The sequence below is a fragment of the Taudactylus pleione genome, unplaced genomic scaffold (assembly GCF_031769625.1).
Source record: "Taudactylus pleione unplaced genomic scaffold, aTauple2 ptg000391l, whole genome shotgun sequence".
NCBI classification, from domain to species: domain Eukaryota; kingdom Metazoa; phylum Chordata; class Amphibia; order Anura; family Myobatrachidae; genus Taudactylus; species Taudactylus pleione.
The window spans coordinates 1,339,870-1,358,820 of record NW_028284792.1 but is presented as its reverse complement, the minus strand read 5'-3'; the positions used below and the strand labels follow the sequence as shown (position 1 = coordinate 1,358,820).

The following is an 18,951-nucleotide window of genomic DNA, read 5'->3' as shown; positions in this document are numbered from 1 at the left end:
GGGGTACTTGAAAATGGGGGTCAGCATATTTTAAAGTTGCTAAACATACTTGAAAAAATCGTGAAAAACCCACTTGCGCAAGGAGCTGCAATGAAAAAAACACCTGGGGCATACTTGGGGACCCCCCCAGAGTCAAGTTCGCTATTTTTTTAACTTTGTTCCCCAACATTTTTTTTTTTGGCCCCCAAATTCAAAGTGCTTTTTTTGGGGTGTACCGATTTTTTTTTTTTATTTTGACACAGATCGTTTCAAGGGGTCATTCTGAAGGGTGCAGGCTATTTTTTTTAAGCCTGCACCCCTAAACCCCAATTCTGCACTTTTTTTCGACACCTATTCAATGGTGAAAACTTATCCCCGTTTTTTAACTTCGACTTTTCAAAAATGCGATAAGTCTCTGAAATTGAATATGGTGTAAAAGTAAAACCTGCGATAATGACGTCATACCTCCGATATTAACGCAAAAACGGACTTATCGCACCCATATTGAATACCCCTGAAAGTCTTGGCATCGGCAGACATTTAGACGACAACCCAGAAGTAGCCATGCATTTGATGCGTTCTACAAGCAATGCTGCCAGGTTATTGTGATCTTATGCCAATAACTCTTCTTGGAACTGCACACATTGGGCCTGAATCTGAGTCACATACAAGTTGAATGCGAGCGCATTCAGTGATTGTTACCTAACTGTGCATGCATCACAGACAGCACATGCATCTAATTATTTATGCATATGTGCATATACACAGTGCATACCAAATTCTGTTATATCTCCTGCACATAGCATGGTCATAGTGACAGCTGCTCTTGCAGATCAAATACTGGAGCAGTGCAATTGCATAGACTCGTATGACTCAGGGTATGGAGATATAGGTGCATTAGTATTCCATTTGCAGCAGGCATCTGGAATTGTGTTCACATTACATGCCACTCAGAATCAGGCTCAATGTGTTGTGTCTTTCTTTGTCTTTTAAATATGTTTTAAGTAATTTGTATCAGATGACCATACGTATTGTTTTTCAGTAGCACACATTAGAATGCCAAATCGCTAGAGATCTCTATCTTTTGAACACTTAGAAAAACATATAGAAATAAATGTATAATGCTATCAGTTTTATAATATGTACATTTCTCAGCAAAATATGTTGTGTGGTTGGTTCCATGTATGAAATTCCTTTGTATCCTTCAGTATTTGTTTATATCTTGTGTTCATAATGATTTCTTTATCTTCTAGTATTTAGTTTATTTAGTGTAGAAGTGTCTGCTTTGCTTTATTTACATACAGGCTTGAGCACTGAGGTGGGTGATGGCGAGTACAAAAGTACCAAGGCTTCCAAGGCCGGGAGTGCGAGGAGGTCATACCCATTCCACCAATATGGCCAGGCATTTGGGGCACCGAGCAGCTTCTACAGCCATGCCACCCCCATGTGACCACACCTCCTAAGCACTGGGTCCCGGACGATCTCTTGTTGGCCCTGCATACAAGTATTTTTTAGGATCAGATTATGTATTTATGCAGTCAGTGTACAATGCCTTACATGGATCTTCCATAATAGATATATAGTGAATACCACATTGTATCAGCCTTTGTATGTTGCACATATACACGATACCTGTGTGTTTAATTCCCCTGGCTACATAAATATTAGATATATGTTCAGGCAAGCTAAACCCTCTCCTATGGTATTGCATTCTCCTAGTATGGGTAATGTCTTCTGACATGCCATTCATGAATGTAGATTATGATTTTGCCAAAGTAGTATACTGTTTATAGTGTTTAGGAGTGCAAGCATTAAATAAACATTGCCTCATGCACATGTTGACCTAACATCTTTTAGTAAACCAGCAAGTCTGATTCCCTGTGTCATCAATGTGACGTGTCCTACTGTGATGATTGTGGTCCTTGTCAATTATCCTTGGCTTTATCTATGGGAAATCTTACAGGCTGTATTGGTTCAAGAAAATATAAAAAAATAAAAAAATAAAGCCTTTGTTCTTTTAACTGAAATGTCATTTTCTCTCGGAGCACTCCTAATGTAGTGTATTCCACACTTCTTGCTCACGTCACTATTGGTGCATTGAAATTGAGGAATAAAAAACAGGGTAATAAAATAAAATTTTGCTTTTCCACGCAGCAAACTCACAAGTCTCCAGCATGTGATGCGCAGTTTGTGACTATATCATAGGTCACCTAATTAGTACATCACACCGACTCGAGCAAGGGTACGCATTGCAGATACAAAAATGATTCTGTTAAGTCTGTTCATGTCATATTCAGCCCATGCAGCAAATGTGAGAAGAAAACTTCATGATTATTTTATCATATCAGCTAGCCTAGGAAATGTCTATGTATTTATATGGCTATAGAAAGCACGATTTATAAATCAACCTTTTATATATATTTTTCTCTTCAGAGTATGACAAATTATTAAAGAAACTTAGAAATTAACCATTTTGTGCTGGTGAATTGCATTTTTGCTAAAATTAGTAAAGAGAAATTGCTTTACCTTTATAGGCAATGCAACAATCACTAACATGTCAAAAGTTAAAAGTTGCCTTTATTCAAAAACAGCATATAAGTGCTGAGGATATGTAGCAAACTAAGGTCGCTTCTTAACATGTTGTGTCTAAACTGTTCTAGCAATAATAACAGCAAAGAAACATGTTTTCACTTGGATTTTTCGATGCCTTAAAGAAAAAAAAAAAAAAAGTCTGCGTGTGTCACTGTAGAAAGACTGTGTGGTACTTATGATGATATCTTACCCGCCATGGAAAATATTGATCATCAAATCGTCCGGTACCCAAGCAACCTCTTATATTTTTACCCCAAACAAACAGTTCCCCGATATCTGTAAATAAAAGGCAATAACCACAATGTTTAACCTTACAACAATTTTCATGTCTCAATAATGTAAAACAAAAGTACCTAAGTTGAGATGGAGACATTGAATGCTCCTGCCTTTCTTATATATTCTGATGTTAAAGCATCTTCCAGCGGATTACTCAATTTGAAAATTATTTCACAAATTTTTAGTCACAGAGTATAGTGTAGTTTTTGGCTTTGGACACTATACAAAACACTAGCTACATGATACCATTTCTAACCTGTCTTTTACTTCATTATCAATTATATGAAGCACAAAAAAAACAAATAGAGGCTAAGAAAAACAACCTCCAACACTCATTTGCCCTAATTAGCACATCTAATATGCAATACTGAGGTACTTACATAGATACTGTATTAGAAGAAGAAAAAATTGTTTACACTGCCTTGGTGTTGATGGAGTTATTTTTTCCCCAAGACTATTCTTAAAGAAGAACAAAACTCTAAAGCTATACTTTGGAGTGTTATATAGCTGGTACTCTTACCATATTGATTTGAGACCAAAAACAATTGTTTTGCTAAACCCATGATCTCTCTCACCATGCAATCCTGTCTTGTACTTCTAATACATATCACCACATATAGGGGCTGATTTAGAGTTGCATACAAAATCGGTGGTTTGCGTATGACTCCGTTTGAAGATCTGCACATGCACAGGATCTGTACTGCACATGTGCGCATCTCCTTGTGCTCGATCGCAGTGCCCGATTGCTGCAGCCTGACTGACAGGTGGCTGCCATCAAGCAGCATCCCAGAAAATAGGGGCTTCAGCTGCGTGAAAATACCGGCCATCCTGAGAGACCTGAATTTAACGAAGATGACCGATGTTCACGTAGCGCGATCCAATACTGCATTCCTGGAGGCAGCAGCTGATGACAGAAGCAGACAGGAGGCGTATATTTACACAAGACCCCTTATGTATCGGATGGCGGATTCTGCTCTCCTGCAGTTAGCTTATCGTATGTAATTATAAGTGCTCCTGCTCCATATTAGCTTTTAAACTAAATACAGTATACAGCAGATAATCTATCCTCCTGGGATTTTCTCACTGTGTTGTATATACTGAAAGCAATCATCTATCATGGCTCATACTTTTAGGCTTCCATTTCACTGGCTGCATCTATGTAACATTTTATGATTGGATCAGATGATCCATGAGGTGCCAAAATCACACAACAATGATCAGGTCCAGTGTTCAAACAATGATGAATGCATCTTACTTGTTATTGCAGCAAAGTGCCCAAGTCCAGAATAGATCTTTGTGACCCTCACATTCTGGTTGAAGTCACTTAAGCCAAACAGTGTTGGAGGAATCATCTCGGGGACTGCTGACTCCAGCATGCTTGGTCCTTTTCCAAGGATACCATAACCCCAAACAAAGACATTCCCATCATCTACACACAAAAAAATAGAGAGAGAATTTTGTTTGTGTACATTGTCAATATGCAATTGTCTCCTACTACCGTGTTTCCCCGAAAAAAACACCATAGGGCTTATTTTTGGGGTAGGTCTTATTTTAATTAACATTGACAGCAGTGCCCCTTTGGCAGGCCTCCTTGTAGAAGTGCCCCTCATGCAGCCTCCCTTGTACGGTATCAGTGCCGCTTATGCAGGCCTCCCCTGTAGCAGTGTTCCTTATGCAGCCTCCCTTGTACGGTAGCAGTGCCACTTATGCAGGCCCCCCCTGTAACAGTGCCCCTTTGGCAGGCCTCCTTGTAGAAGTGCCCCTTATGCAGCCTCCCTTGTACGGTAGCAGTGCCGCTTATGCAGGCCCCCCTGTAGCAGTGTCCCTTATGCAGCCTCCCTTGTACGGTAGCAGTGCCGCTTATGCAGGCCTCCCCTGTAGCAGTGTTCCTTATGCAGCCTCCCTTGTACGGTAACAGTGCCGCTTATGCAGGCCCCCCTGTAGCAGTGTCCCTTATGCAGCCTCCCTTGTACGGTAGCAGTGCCGCTTATGCAGGCCCCCCCCTGTAACAGTGTCCCTTTTGCAGCCTCCCTTATTGCAGTGCAAGCCCCCCTGTAATTGATCCCCCACGCACCAGTACGGTACTTACCTGACTCGCCGCCGTCCTGGATGTCCCTCTCACTTGCGCGCTGACTGGATCTAACATGATCCAGCAGGCGCGGCCGCGCAGGATCCTCAGCGCGTGGGTGACGTCATGACGTCACCCGCGCACTGCATGACTGGGAACGCTGGTCTCTGCAGCGTTCCCTGCTCAAAATGAGATTTTGGTAGGTCTTATTTTCGGGGTAGGGCTTAATTTGGACCGGGTTACAAAAGTAAGGGTAGGGCTTATTATCAGGGAAACACTGTATACTCAAAGTGCTTTTATTGGGCCAAAATAAAAAACCATTAACACTTTATTATTTGTTTTTGTTCCAGTTGGGATAATATGACTTAATCTTAATTTAAATATGTACCCATTGATTCATCCAGATGCATATAAGTAAAGCCCCTCACACTTACAGAGAGTACTCCATACCACCATGAACAGCTGTGTGAATCATGTCTCCGTGCAAACAAACTGAAACAGTAACTTAAATTAAAATAACTATTTAAAAAAAATAAAGAGCTGTGATTTAGTTTTAAACTCACCATTTAAAAGAGCACAGCTATTACCACCAGATGCCACTTGTTTCACCTTCCCAACATGCTGAAATGGTAAATACCGGGGAACATTAACCTAGATGATAAAGAATTGGCATATTATTATCTTCATTTCAATCATTTAGATTTCAAAACAAAGAAACAAACCTGTTACATTAGAACCAGCCATTTTATGTGGAAAACTGAGACATAGTCCTCTACCTAGTCGTTGGTGCAGACAGACACTGGTCAAACATCAGTTCCTGCCCCTGTAAGGATTACAATCTATATTCCCTATTACATGGACACATACAAGGTGTGGCTATTAAATAACAAGACTGTACTTGTAAAAAATAAACCATACTGCGTGAGTTAAAAGGGAGTGGGGGAACATTGACCTTGGACTATCCCAAAATGGTTTTGCAAGTTTAGTTTGCGTTCAAAGAAGTTGTGTTTTTTTCCTTCAAAATAAAAATGCTTTTAGTTCAAAAGTAAAGCAACGTGTGATCTTAAAATGAACAAAATGCCCACCAAATCTTTCCGTATGCTCACCATATGTCACAAGCAAGTGTGTTTAAATGGCACAAATGATTTAGTGATGGTTGTGAGGATGTCAAAGCTGATCATCGTCCCAGAAGGCCTTGCACATCAAAAACAATTGAAAATGTGGAAAAAGTTAAATTTGTTCGAATTGACCATCGACTCAGCATCCCAATGATAGCAGAAATGGTAAACATCAACAAAGAAACTGTTAAGCTGGGTACACACTATGTGATCCACTGAATGATCTATCGTTCCGACGCAAATAAATCCGAACTTGCGCTAATTTGGCGATAAGAACCGAATAAAACCAAACCCACACATCTCTAGTTAATACACACTTCCTGTCCTAGTTGGTTGTATGTCTGCAATAGTCATCTTGTTCTTAACAGTGGCTTAATGTGATTATATGAAAGAGATCTACTTGTGTTTCAAGATTAGATGCACTTTAAACTAGAGCATTCCTGTAACTGTAATTAGTGCTGTGTTTAGGACCCTGTATTACAGTGTAGACAAGTCACTTTATTTTCACTATAGTTTTAAAGTAGCAACTAATGGTGCATACACACGAGACGACCGTCAGCAATAACGATATCGCTGAACGATCTCCCTGCACCTTTCCGGAGTGCTGGATGATCGATATCGATCATCCAGCACACCACCAACGACCAGCGATCAACAATCGCGGGTCCCTATGTAACATGGTCGATATCAACCAGGATAGCCTGCATGCACGGTCGATGGATTATATTGTTATCGTCCATACGTGCCCGCGCATCGCAGGTCGTTGGTGGGTTGGAAGGCACCTAAAAATGCATAATATGAACAATAACGATATGATCGATAATTATCGTTCATATCGTGCATTTTTATCGTACCTTGTGTACGCACCATTAGAATAGAATTTCTTTAATCACACACTTGACTCTCATTTTGCACTTAAGAATTCATAACTAGCCCTAAGTAGAGATAGTAGGAGGAGAGGGCTGCTAACGTTACTTACTTGTGAGTGGTCAGTGATGGATGCAAGCTGCAAGTACTCAGAATTTCCCCAGCCATACACATCTCCTTTATCAGATACTGCCAGACAACAATCTCCATAGGTGGTCACCTGAGCAACATTCACACCAGCCAAATCACCACAAAGCTTTGTAGGGACACTGCTGATGTTATAATGTCCAAGACCTGTTGAAAGACAAAAAAAAAAAACACAACTAAAAATGACGACTACAGATCCAACTGGTTTTCATGTTGCAATAGAGTTTTAAAATCACTTCTGAAAAAAAAAAAAATGGACACATGCAAGTGCAAATTTATTTAATTTAGTAACTAGCTAAAATTAATCTTTCGTGACTACACATGCATTGAGTAATTTCAATATAGCAGCCAGGCCAACATTTGTTCCTAATTAGATTTTAAGCATGTACTGTAGTAGCAATTCTCACATTTTCAGTGGCTACATATGTATTAGTCTGTTATTGTTCTTTTATTGCCCAGATAATACACATGTAGGAAACCAGATTTTAAAACATTAAATCTAGAGTCATGCGCCCACCTATTTGTCAGGGTTACCCCATGCCTCATCCATAAGCTCAGTGAGCTGTTCAGATTCAGGGAACTCTGTTTTGACCACCTTCCGGAGGTGAATAAATGCTGGAGCCTTCTTACTATGAGCTGGTTCATCATCCTGAATATCTACTGTAGGATTAATTTAACAGCCTCCACCAAAGAAGGAACATCCACTGCGGACGGATGGTCCTCCTCCCCTGAGCTAGACCCTGGAGAGGTACCTTGCGCTTCATCTGATTCCTCTGATGACGCGTGAAAAGTGTCAAATCTGTAGAAAAGTACAAAAGTATGAACCGAAGACCACGTAGCTGCTCTACAAAGCTGTGAAGCTGAGATACCTCTACGTGCCGCCCAAGAAGTACCCACAGAGCACGTAGAATGCGCAGAAATGGATACCGGCGGTGGTCGAGCAGAAGCAACATATGCCTGACGAATAGTCAGACGAATCCACCTGGTCAAAGTCTGCTTAGAGGCAGGCCAGCCACGCCGATTGGCATCATAAAGGACGAACAGCGCCTCTGATTTACGTAGTCCTTCAGTACGGGCCAAAAAATGTGAAGTGCCCAAACCACATCCAAGGAGTGAGAATCCCTGGAAGAGTCCAACAACGCTGGCAACACAATCGGCTAGTTCAGATGAAACTCCGAGACCACCTTGGGCAAAAAGGAAGGGCGGGTACGAAGTTCCGCCCTATCCTTGTGAAAAATCAAGTAAGGGGAACGGCAGGCCAAAGCTCCAAGTTCAGACACTTGTCTAGCCGAATACAACGAAGAAAAAAGAAAAGTATTGTCTCTTTGTTGGCGCACATGAAGAGTAGAAGAATTGTATAAAATGTGACTTTTATTGCATCAATACTTAAAATTCACTTTTACCTTTGTAGTGAAATATTGGATAAAGAATAAATTATTAAAACAGAAATATATTCTAAATGTCGTTCTTGATAAAAAATTGTTAATACACGTATCTATGTCTTATTCTACGTTCTATTGAACTATAGAATGAATTAATAATATTAATTAGCTAGGCATAAATAATCAAGTGATATTTATTGTCTCTTTAGTGCATCAATTTTGAATATAATTCACAATTATCACATAAGCTGTATATCAGCAGGAAAGAACATATATGTATATATCTTTAATTTGAGAACCCCTTATGGAAAGTTTACTATTCCATCCTGGACCATTGCCACATGGGAACATGTATCCAGTATCCAACATGCAAACATCACCTTCCCATTAGAGTAAGAATATGATTAATCTTTATAATGTTGGATTCACCATGCACAAAGAGTATGAGGGGTTAATTTGAAAAATTAAGTGAAATAAATACACAGGCTACGCATCCTTAGGTGCTAATAGATATTCCTTTTATGTAATATAAATTGAATATACAGATTCTATTTGGAACACTAATAGGTAAATAAATGGGTAATACCTTCAAATAAGCGATTATATATTATATGTGAGTTCTACTTAGTGTCCTTTATACAGTTACATGCCTTTATTCAGGTATCCCCTGTTTGATTGTTTATGCTGCAATTCAACAGCACTTTATTGGGGATTAAGCAATAGTATATGTCAATTAGTTATTCTGTTGTACATTGATGTAGTACTTTAGGATGTTTGATGTTAGTATATAATGTAATTATAGCATCCCCTGTTGTATTAATACATTATGATTCACCCAACACTACATAAAAATTTGCACACAAGTATATTTCAATTATAACGTCACCTATAAAAGCTGTAGACAGTTTTTCTATTACAGCGCCCCCTCTTGGGTATATCTAATATAGCACTATATAGAAATCTGCATATGAATATATTTCAGCTATAGCATCACCTATTGGGTACTTGTATATTGCTCTAAAAAGGCTGTGCAAATGATTTTCCTATTACAGCGTCCCCTCTTGGACGTATCCGCTATACAATAGTAGTATGCACATACCGGTAGATATATATATTAATTGCAGCACCACCTATTGGATGTTGGTATATTGCTCTGTAAAGGTTGTGCAAAACTATTTTTTCTATTGCAGCACTGTGTTAGATATATCTACTGCACATAAACTTATTCTATATGTTCTAGGATGCTTGATGTACACATGTATTATAATTGTAGCACCCCCTGTTTGAGTGATCAATACAGCACTATGTAGTAATTTGCATAAAATTATATTTTAACTACAGCACCACCTATTGGGTATTTGTATATTGTTCTATAAACGTTGTGCAGACATTCTTTCTATTACAGCGCCCTCTCTTGGGTATGTCTGCTGCATAATAGTAATTTGCACATAAATATATATAATTACAGCACCACCTATTGGGTATTGGTATAATGCTCCATAGAAACTGTGCAAACAATATTTTTCTTGTATTTATTTCATTGCAGCACCCCCTATTGGATGTATCAGCTGCACCTGTAGAGTGAGTTTTAGGCTCTAGCGTGTCATGCTTCCATTGTCACTTGATTAGTGACATACAAATAGTACAATCTAGGTCATGTCATAGAACATGAGAGCGGCCAGAGCCGCTCACGCCGACGTACGTTTCACAAACTAAAAGGTTTTTTCAAGGCCATATATAGTGCTATATTAGATATACCCAAGAGGGGGCGCTGTAATAGAAAAACTGTCTGTACAGCTTTTATAGGTGACGTTATAATTGAAATATACTTGTGTGCGAATTTTTATATAGTGTTGTATTAATACATTATGATTCACCCAACAGGGGATGCTATAATTACATTATATACTAACATCAAACATCCTAAAGTACTACATCAATGTACAACAGAATAACTAATTGACATATACTATTGCTTAATCCCCAATAAAGTGCTGTTGAATTGCAGCATAAACAATCAAACAGGGGATACCTGAATAAAGGCATGTAACTGTATAAAGGACACTAAGTAGAACTCACATATAATATATAATCGCTTATTTGAAGGTATTACCCATTTATTTACCTATTAGTGTTCCAAATAGAATCTGTATATTCAATTTATATTACATAAAAGGAATATCTATTAGCACCTAAGGATGCGTAGCCTGTGTATTTATTTCCCCTTAATTTTTCAAATTAACCCCTCATACTCTTTGTGCATGGTGAATCCAACATTATAAAGATTCATCATATTCTTACTCTAATGGGAAGGTGACGTTTGCATGTTGGATACTGGATACATGTTCCCATGTGGCAATGATCCAGGATGGAATGGTAAACTTTCCATAAGGGGTTCTCAAATTAAAGATATATACATATATGTTCTTTCCTGCTGATATACAGCTTATGTGATAATTGTGAATTATATTCAAAATTGATGCACTAAAGAGACAATAAATATCACTTGATTATTTATGCCTAGCTAATTAATATTATTAATTCATTCAATAGGTCAATAGAACGTAGAATAAGACATAGATACGTGTATTATTAATTTATTATCAAGAACGACATTTAGAATATATGTGTTTTAATAATTTATTCTTTATCCAATATTTCACTATAAAGGTAAAAAAGAATTTTAAGTATTGATGCAATAAAAGTTAAATTTTATACAATTCTTCTACTCTTCATGTGCGCCAACAAAGACAATACTTTTCTTTTTTCTTCGTTGTATTCATTTTCTTATTGTCCTTGGCAGCACCCCCATAGATTAATTATTTATGAGATACATATCAGTTACTTGGGGCCACTATTATAAATTCTTTTTGTTCAAACCAAAACCTAGTGCAGAGGTGTATCCCCAATCCCCTATCCCCAATTAAATTACTTGTCTAGCCGAAGCCAGGGCCAATAAAAGGATCATCTTCCAAGTCAAATACTTCAAATCCACCTCCTGCAAAGGCTCAAAGGTGGATGACTGAACAAAAGATAAAAAGATTCAGGTCCCAAGGAGCCGTGGGTGGCACAAAGGGGGGCTGAATTCTAAGTACCCCTTGATAAAAGGTCTGAACCTCCGGAATCAAAGCTAGGCGATGCTGGAAAAAAATAGAAAGAGCAGAAATCTGCACTTTAAAGCGATCCCAAGCGTAGGCCCGCATCCAGGCCTTTTTGAAGAAAAAGAAGAAGACGCGGTAAATGAAAAGAGGAAGTGGAAGACCCACGATCTTCACACCAGGAGATATAAGCCCTCCAAATGCGATGACAATGCACTGATGTTACCAGTTTTCTAGCCCTAAGCATGGTAGGAATGACCGACCTAGGAACCCCATGGCTTCTTAGGATGGGGGTCTCAATAGCCACGCCGTCAAACGAAGCCACCGTAAATCCGGGTACACACATGGACCCTGCTGTAGAAGGTCCGATCGTAGCGGAAGAGGCCAAGGTTCGTCTGCCAGAAGGAATAATAGATCGGAGTACCAAACCCGACGAGGCCAATCCGGAGCCACTAGGATGACTGTGGTCAACTCTCGTTTGATCCGCTTGAGAATCCGAGGGAGAAGCGGAAACTGTGTGAACAGGTACACAAGGCTGTACGGCCAAGGGATCAGTAAAGCATCCGCTCCCACCGCTGCCGGATCGCAGTTCGAGAACGTTGATTGGTAAGAGGGATTCCTGCTGTGACCAACGCCCCTGGAAGTGATTGTCCAGAACCACAGCTCCCCATCCGGAGGCTGGCGTCCGTGGTGACCAAGGTCCAATTCCAAACTCCGAAGCGCCGACCCGCTAACAGATGCTCCGTCCGAAGCCACCAAAACAAGGATATGCGGGTCCGGGGAGACAGACGCACCAGCCGATGCATCTGTAGGTGGGACCCGGACCATTGAGACAGAAGATCCAGTTGAAAAGTTCTTGTGTGAAATCTGCCGAATTGAATGCCTCGAAGGAAGCCACCATTTTTCCCAGGAGACGGATGCAAAGATGCACAGACACTTTCCTGGGTCTGAGCACCAAACAAACCAGATCCTGTATGGCTATTACCTTGTCCCTTGGCAGGAAAATACGAAGCAGAACAGTGTCTAGAATCATTCCTAGGAACTGAAGTCTCTGCGACGGCATCAACTGAGACTTCTGGAAGTTCACAATCCATCCGTGTTGAATGAGAATCTGATGTGTAAGGGCCACTTGGTGCAAAAGGACTTCTGCCGTCGGAGCCTTGATGAGCAAGTCATCCAGGTATGGGGAACTATCGTCACCCCAAGAGCCCACAAGTGAGACACCATGACGGCCATCACTTTAGTGAATACCCTGGGACCTGACGAGAGACCGAATGGCAGGGCCTGGAACTGGTAATGAGCTTTCTTGATGGCAAATCTGAGGAAAGCCTGGTGAGGAACCCAAATCGGAACATGCAGATAGGCGTCTTTGATGTCTATCGACACCAGAAACTCTCCTGCCTCTAGTCCCGCAATGACTGAATGGAGGGACTCCATCTTGAACCTGTGAAATGAAAGATACTGGTTCAAGGATTTCAGATTCAGAATGGGTCTGACTGACCCATCCGGTTTCAGAACCACAAAAAGGTTTGGAGTAAAAGACTTGTTGTCTTTGTGCAGTGGGAACCGCAACAAGAACCTCGGCCAGCAAAAGTTTGTCGATCGCTCGACGCAAAATTAGTTGCTTCAAAGGATTGACGGGAAAACCTGTTGTAAAATAACGCACAGGAGGAGTGAAGGCGAACTCGATCTTGTATCCCTGAGATACCAGATTCCGAACCCAAGTGTCTGGAGAAGTCCGTCTCCAAACCTTTGAGAAACGCTGGAGACGAGCCCCCACCTTCGGATTTCCGAGATGGGATGGGAGCCCGTCATGCCACAGGCTTGTCTGCTGGCTTGGGATCTGGACGGCGGGCATTAGTCGCTTGACGTCCTCTAGCACGGCCTCCTCCAACCGCTGAAAACGAACCTCGCGGTCGTCCCTGAAATCTCGCAGAAGCTCGAAAGGAACGAAAGTAAGGTCCCCTAAACGATTGACGCGGAGGAGGTGCTGATGAAGATAGAAAAGTACTCTTACCTCAAGTGGCCAGCGAGATCCACTTGTCCAGCTCCGGACCAAATAAAACATCGCCTGTGAAAGGAAGAGCTTCAACCGCTCTTTTTGACTCAGCATCCGCTTGCCAGGCACGCAGCCAAAGTGCTCGACGAGCAGAAACCGCCGAAGCAGAAATCCTAGCGCCTACCTGACCGATATCTCTGGAGGCGTCTCCCAAGTATACTGCAGATTCCTGAATATGCTCTGCCAAGGTAATCAGATCTGCCCGCGGAGTGTTGGATTTAAGACTCTCAATCAATTGTTCCACCAATTTTTCCACTGCCTTGCTGACCCAAGAGCCTACCAAGGCCGGCCGGAGCAGTGCACCTGCAGCCGTATAAATGGATTTCAAAGTGGTTTCTAATATCCGCTCTGAGTTTTCCTTCAACGTAGTAGCTCCCGGAACAGGTAGCGAGAAAAAACGCCTAGGAATCTGGAATTTACGGTCCGGATTCTGCCAGGCTGACGTCATCTGTTCATCCAACTGGAGAGAAACAGGGAATGTGATAGCAATCTTCTGTGACCTGGCATATAAGGAGTCTCCTAACGATTCTGGAGCTTCCGGGCCAGAAATCTTAAGAACTTCCCTCGCTGCTAGGATGAGTGCATCAATACCTTGTATTGCCTCAGGTTCCTGTAAGTCTCTACATCTGATTCATCCAGCATCTCCCCTTCCTCCTCCTGAGACGAGTGTTCCGCTGCAGATTCCTCATCTGACTGGAGAACCGCCGGAAGAGCCCTCTTCTTAGATGGGCGACTTACCGTAGCCTCAGGAGCTTTAGACGCAGAACCCATAACCTGAGCAAGGCTATTCACCGAGCGGAATAAATTCTGAGCCCACGCTGGTTCTGGTGCTAGAAAAGAAGGATGAGATGTGCTAGGTAGATCTCTGGCGGCCTCCCGTTCCCTACGGGAAGAGGCTAATTCAGTAGAAAGACTCGCCATGACCCCTGCCAAACTATTTATTAAGGAGGGAGTGACAGACTGCGTGTTATCACTCTCTGCTTCACACGTCTCGCACAGGGAAGACCCTTCGAAGCGAGCATGGGTAAATTTTTTCCTGCACTTAGTGCAGGCAAACAGTTTTTGTGAAGCAGCTTTGTCTGTTCTGGAAGTCATCATTTACTCACAGACAGACACCACATACAACTCAGTAATGCAGAAGGAGTATAGGGAGGAGCAGAATTTCAATAATAATGCTACTCAAGTAACAGGGGCAGACAGTGCAATATAGGGAGGAGCAGTTCTACTCAATTGAAAAACATAGGGTAGTCAAAGTTACCCTACTGTAATTACAGACCCCTTGCAGCAGAAGCTGTCAGTGCCTCATTGCCTCCAGGGAGCCCCCGTTATAAGGACACGGTCTGCTATACTGAGGCGCCACTCCCTTAGTCAGAGCGCGCCAAACTAGCCAAGTAGTGAAGGAGGGAGAGGAGGAGGGACACTCGCTAAATAAGCTCTTCCCCCTTTCTGTAATGGCCGCTGCTATTATATGCGCGTGTTCTCCACTTCTGGGCCAGCGGCATGACCACCGCAAGCCGCTCTGATGTACGCACCGGTGCCTTCACACAAGCAAGCAGAGGTAGGACCGCTGCTGAAAGCAGAGTGCGCCTACCTAAAAGCCAGCGCCGGTGTTTTTCAGCAAACACCAGTGTGGCACTGACAGCGCGCTGTCAAAAAAACCCAGCAAATTATTTCTACCTCTCCTGTTAGCCAGGAGAGGTGTGCATACTCACGGAGCTGCTGTGGCCAGAGCGCTGGGCAGTGAGGGGAGAGCGGGGACCCGGACACAAGCCGGTGTCAGCTGTGGCGGGCCCCGCTGAGTCTGATGACTTCTTTCACTGCAGAAGAGCAGCCTCCCCTCCATAGGGTGACCGGACACTGGCTGCAGTAGCCGTGGCGGTACCCTCTCTGGCGGCTCCCACGTTGCAGGCAGACTGTCACAGCCAACAGTCTGCCTGTCCTCTTGCTTGATTTTTCTTTTTGCATTATATAAGTTAAATATAAGGGCTGGAGACGGGGGCGTGGCCTAACTGGCAGAGTGGACAGACGTGGCTTTATACAGCTCCTGCCTTACCTGTCCTTTATAGAGAAGAGCCTGCGTCTTACCCACTTGACACATCGCTGCTCAGACACCTGTGGGAGCCCACACCACCCTGGCTCCATAGCCCGGACTATTGGAGCGATTTGAGCCCCCTGCTCGATTGAGGCCTACTTCTCCCCCTGAAGCCGCGGCCTCGAGTTTGGAGCCTCCGTGGTCCGCGGGTTGTGCCTCCGCTAACGTTGCCGCTCCTGACCCCAGCTATCTTCCGGGGTGTGCCGCTACCTTCCTCCGTGGGGATCCTCCGGTGAGTGCCTCTCCCACTCCGTCTTATAAGCCCCCTGGACACCGCTTTAAGGAGCGCTGTTTTAATCGCGGCTGCCGCCGCCGCTGGCTCCTGCTGGGCCCCGTGAGGTGACACATCAGCCCACAGCTCTTTCCCCTTTGAAGAGGCTTTAACACTGGGCTCTGCCCCACCGCCCTCCTTGGTGACCATTTAAGGGGGTCTTGCAAAGCCCTGCAGGCCGCACGGATGTGTCCCCCTGGCTACATGTACACAGCCTCCAGCCCCAACTGAAACCTATAACACCCCTCCCAGTCCATACTCACTATAAGTGTGGGTTGTTGTCTCCAGGGAGTCGTCTGCCTTAAGGAACATTCTGAAGAGATGACTGGGCCTTCTTTCTCTGTATAACCCTCTGTGGTGTCCGTTATCCTGTTTAACTTGTGCTGGACTCAGTAATTATTCTCCATTACAGTGTTCTCTGATCCAGTGATACTGGTGCTCCCCCCGGTGGTCATAGCTTTTATTGCATGCCATAACAGCACTTGGCAGTAGATTTATATTTTTCACCTTTGTCGACAACACTTTTGAGCGATATTTATGTAAAAAAGGCTCTTAACCACAATGACTGTCTCTAACATACTACCATGAAACAAGGCGTTATACATCCATAATGGCTATATAATAATCCCCTGGCCTCTGGGGGTTGGTGATCGACTGCCTCAACTTTTCATATGACATCGTAACATTTAAACGAACGTTTACTGCCTATCATTAACCTACATTTTCAGCTACCTATATGCCATGGGCAAAACCGGGAAATCTGCTCACAAGAAAGAGACTCCTCATCCTAGAACAGAACCATCTCAATCTGACCTACGTCCATTTCTCTTGCCAACTCCTGCTAAACAAGACTCTATCTCTGACTCAATAGCATCTTCACCAGATCCATCAAATCCTCCTAGCCCTATGTCAATGGAGACCCCAGCAATGCAATCCTCTGCGAAGTCCAACAATGACATACAAGAACTTCTGACATACGTCAAGACATTACCGACAAAGTCAGACATCCAAAATACTCTTCGTCAGGAATTGGCGTCTGTTAAGCAAGATCTTTCTTTACTGTCGGACCGCCTTACGTCCCTAGAAGATAGTCAAGAACACACAGATTCCTCTTTGTCTAAGTTGACAACAATAGTTGCCCAACAATCAAGGGAACTACTCTCGCTTAAAACCAGAATGGAAGACTTGGACAATCGTGGCCGAAGAAACAACATACGCGTCAGGGGCTTGCCTGAGGATGTCCTCCCCTCAAACTTAATCGATGCTTTAACAAAGATTTTCAATGAAATTCTCGGCAATAACCCAAACGACAAGCTACAATTTGACCGAGTACATCGAGCTTTGCGGCCGCGTGGCTCCTCATCCGACCGCCCGAGAGATGTAATCTGCCGATTACACTACTTTGCCCAAAAAGAGGAAATAATGCGGAAAGTCAGGCAACTAGATGGTGTGGATTTTAATGGCGATGTTATTCACATCTTTCAGGACTTATCGTGGCACACTCTGCAACAGCGCCGAGCTCTACGCCCACTGACTGATGAGTTGCGCAAACGCCAATTAAAGTACAGATGGGGATTCCCCTTCCACCTGCAGGTGACTCTCTCGGGCAAATCGCACACTCTCTATAACCCCTCTGACCTATTATCCTTTTGTTCTGCTCTGGGCCTTCCGAAAATTGAAACTCCTGATTGGAAAGAACCATTAGCTCAATGGGACTTGCCCTCAACTGAATCACGGCCTTCCTCTTGGCAGACGGTCAGGAATCCTCAACGTCGAAACAGGTTTTCCCCAGATCATTCCGCAGCAGAAGTTACCTGATTGTGTATTTCCATTTCCCTTTTCTAGGATAGTGTTCACTATAGAGAGCTAATTTATATTTAATATTGACAGTGTTATATTTTCCCATAATGTAATGTTCACTAAACTTTAATATGTCTTGATGTTTATATCTAGAGTTTTATACCTTGCTAACCTTTTGAGGTTGAAGTTGACACCAATCCCCTGTGCCCCCTCACCCGCTTAATGTATATTACTACTGAGACTTCGGACCATAATTGTTGTTCCGTGGTTTCAGTCGCGGGTTTTTCAGTATTGTTTATCTTGCATATCTTGTTAATGTCTGTTTTTCAATGTTGTTTTCTTTTTTTTTTCTTTATTTGTTTTTTCTTTTTTTTTCCCTTGGGTCTTTGAATGCCATTATTTTTTTGCCATCCATAATGTCCCTGCCTACTAAAATTTTAATCTCCTCCGTCAATGCCCGAGGATTAAATTCTCCAGAAAAGCGTTCTCAAATGTTGCGCGCTCTATGGGCAAATAGAGTTGATGTAGCACTGGTTCAGGAAACACATTTTAAAATTGCAGCGCGCCCTCAGTCTTTGTGTGATAGACATTATTCTGCTGCCTATTATAATAATAACCCAGAGGGGAAGTCGAAAGGCGTCGCAATTATTTTCTCACGCAAACTCCCCATTTCTGATGTAAACATACATAGATTGATTCCGGGTAGACTCCTCTTACTTACATGCCACATATATAATCAGGTCTTCACTTTCATCAATATTTATGCCCCCAACAAGGGCCAATATGATTTTCTCCGGTCTGCAATGGATATGGTTGACCCCCTACTTCAGGGTATTGTTGTTTTGGGAGGAGATCTTAACTGGTCCTTAGACCCCTCACTAGATATATCTAAGGATGCGCCTAGGTATCCCCTTGCTAAGTACAAAAAAGTCAAGACTTTGTTTCATAATTACCAACTGGCAGACTCCTGGAGGACATTATATCCCACGGGCCGTAACTACTCCTTTTATTCCCATCCTCACAACACATACTCTCGCCTGGACTATCTATTCCTCAGCCATAGACACCTCCACATGCTCGCTGAAGCTGACATTGGGCCAATAACATGGTCAGATCACGCTCCGGTCTCATTGACGTTGATCCTTCCACATTTTTCCTCTAAACAATGGACGTGGCGATTAAATGAATCCCTCTTACAGGAC

The 18,951-nt window shown here is 42.7% G+C and overlaps 1 protein-coding gene across 3 annotated transcripts in view; it reads right to left on the bottom strand.

The window, feature by feature from the left end:
• Positions 1-18,951, bottom strand: part of RCC1L (RCC1 like) — a 50,929-nt gene that overhangs the window by 4,269 nt on the left and 27,709 nt on the right. For all 3 annotated transcript variants that reach the window (XM_088445906.1, XM_088445908.1, XM_088445909.1), the window contains exons 8-11: positions 7,013-7,194; positions 5,479-5,566; positions 4,103-4,276; positions 2,762-2,847 (exon numbers count right to left, since the gene is read on the bottom strand). In XM_088445906.1, coding sequence (XP_088302032.1) covers positions 2,762-2,847; positions 4,103-4,276; positions 5,479-5,566; positions 7,013-7,194 — 530 coding nt within the window. The remainder of the gene's footprint in view (positions 1-2,761; positions 2,848-4,102; positions 4,277-5,478; positions 5,567-7,012; positions 7,195-18,951) is intronic.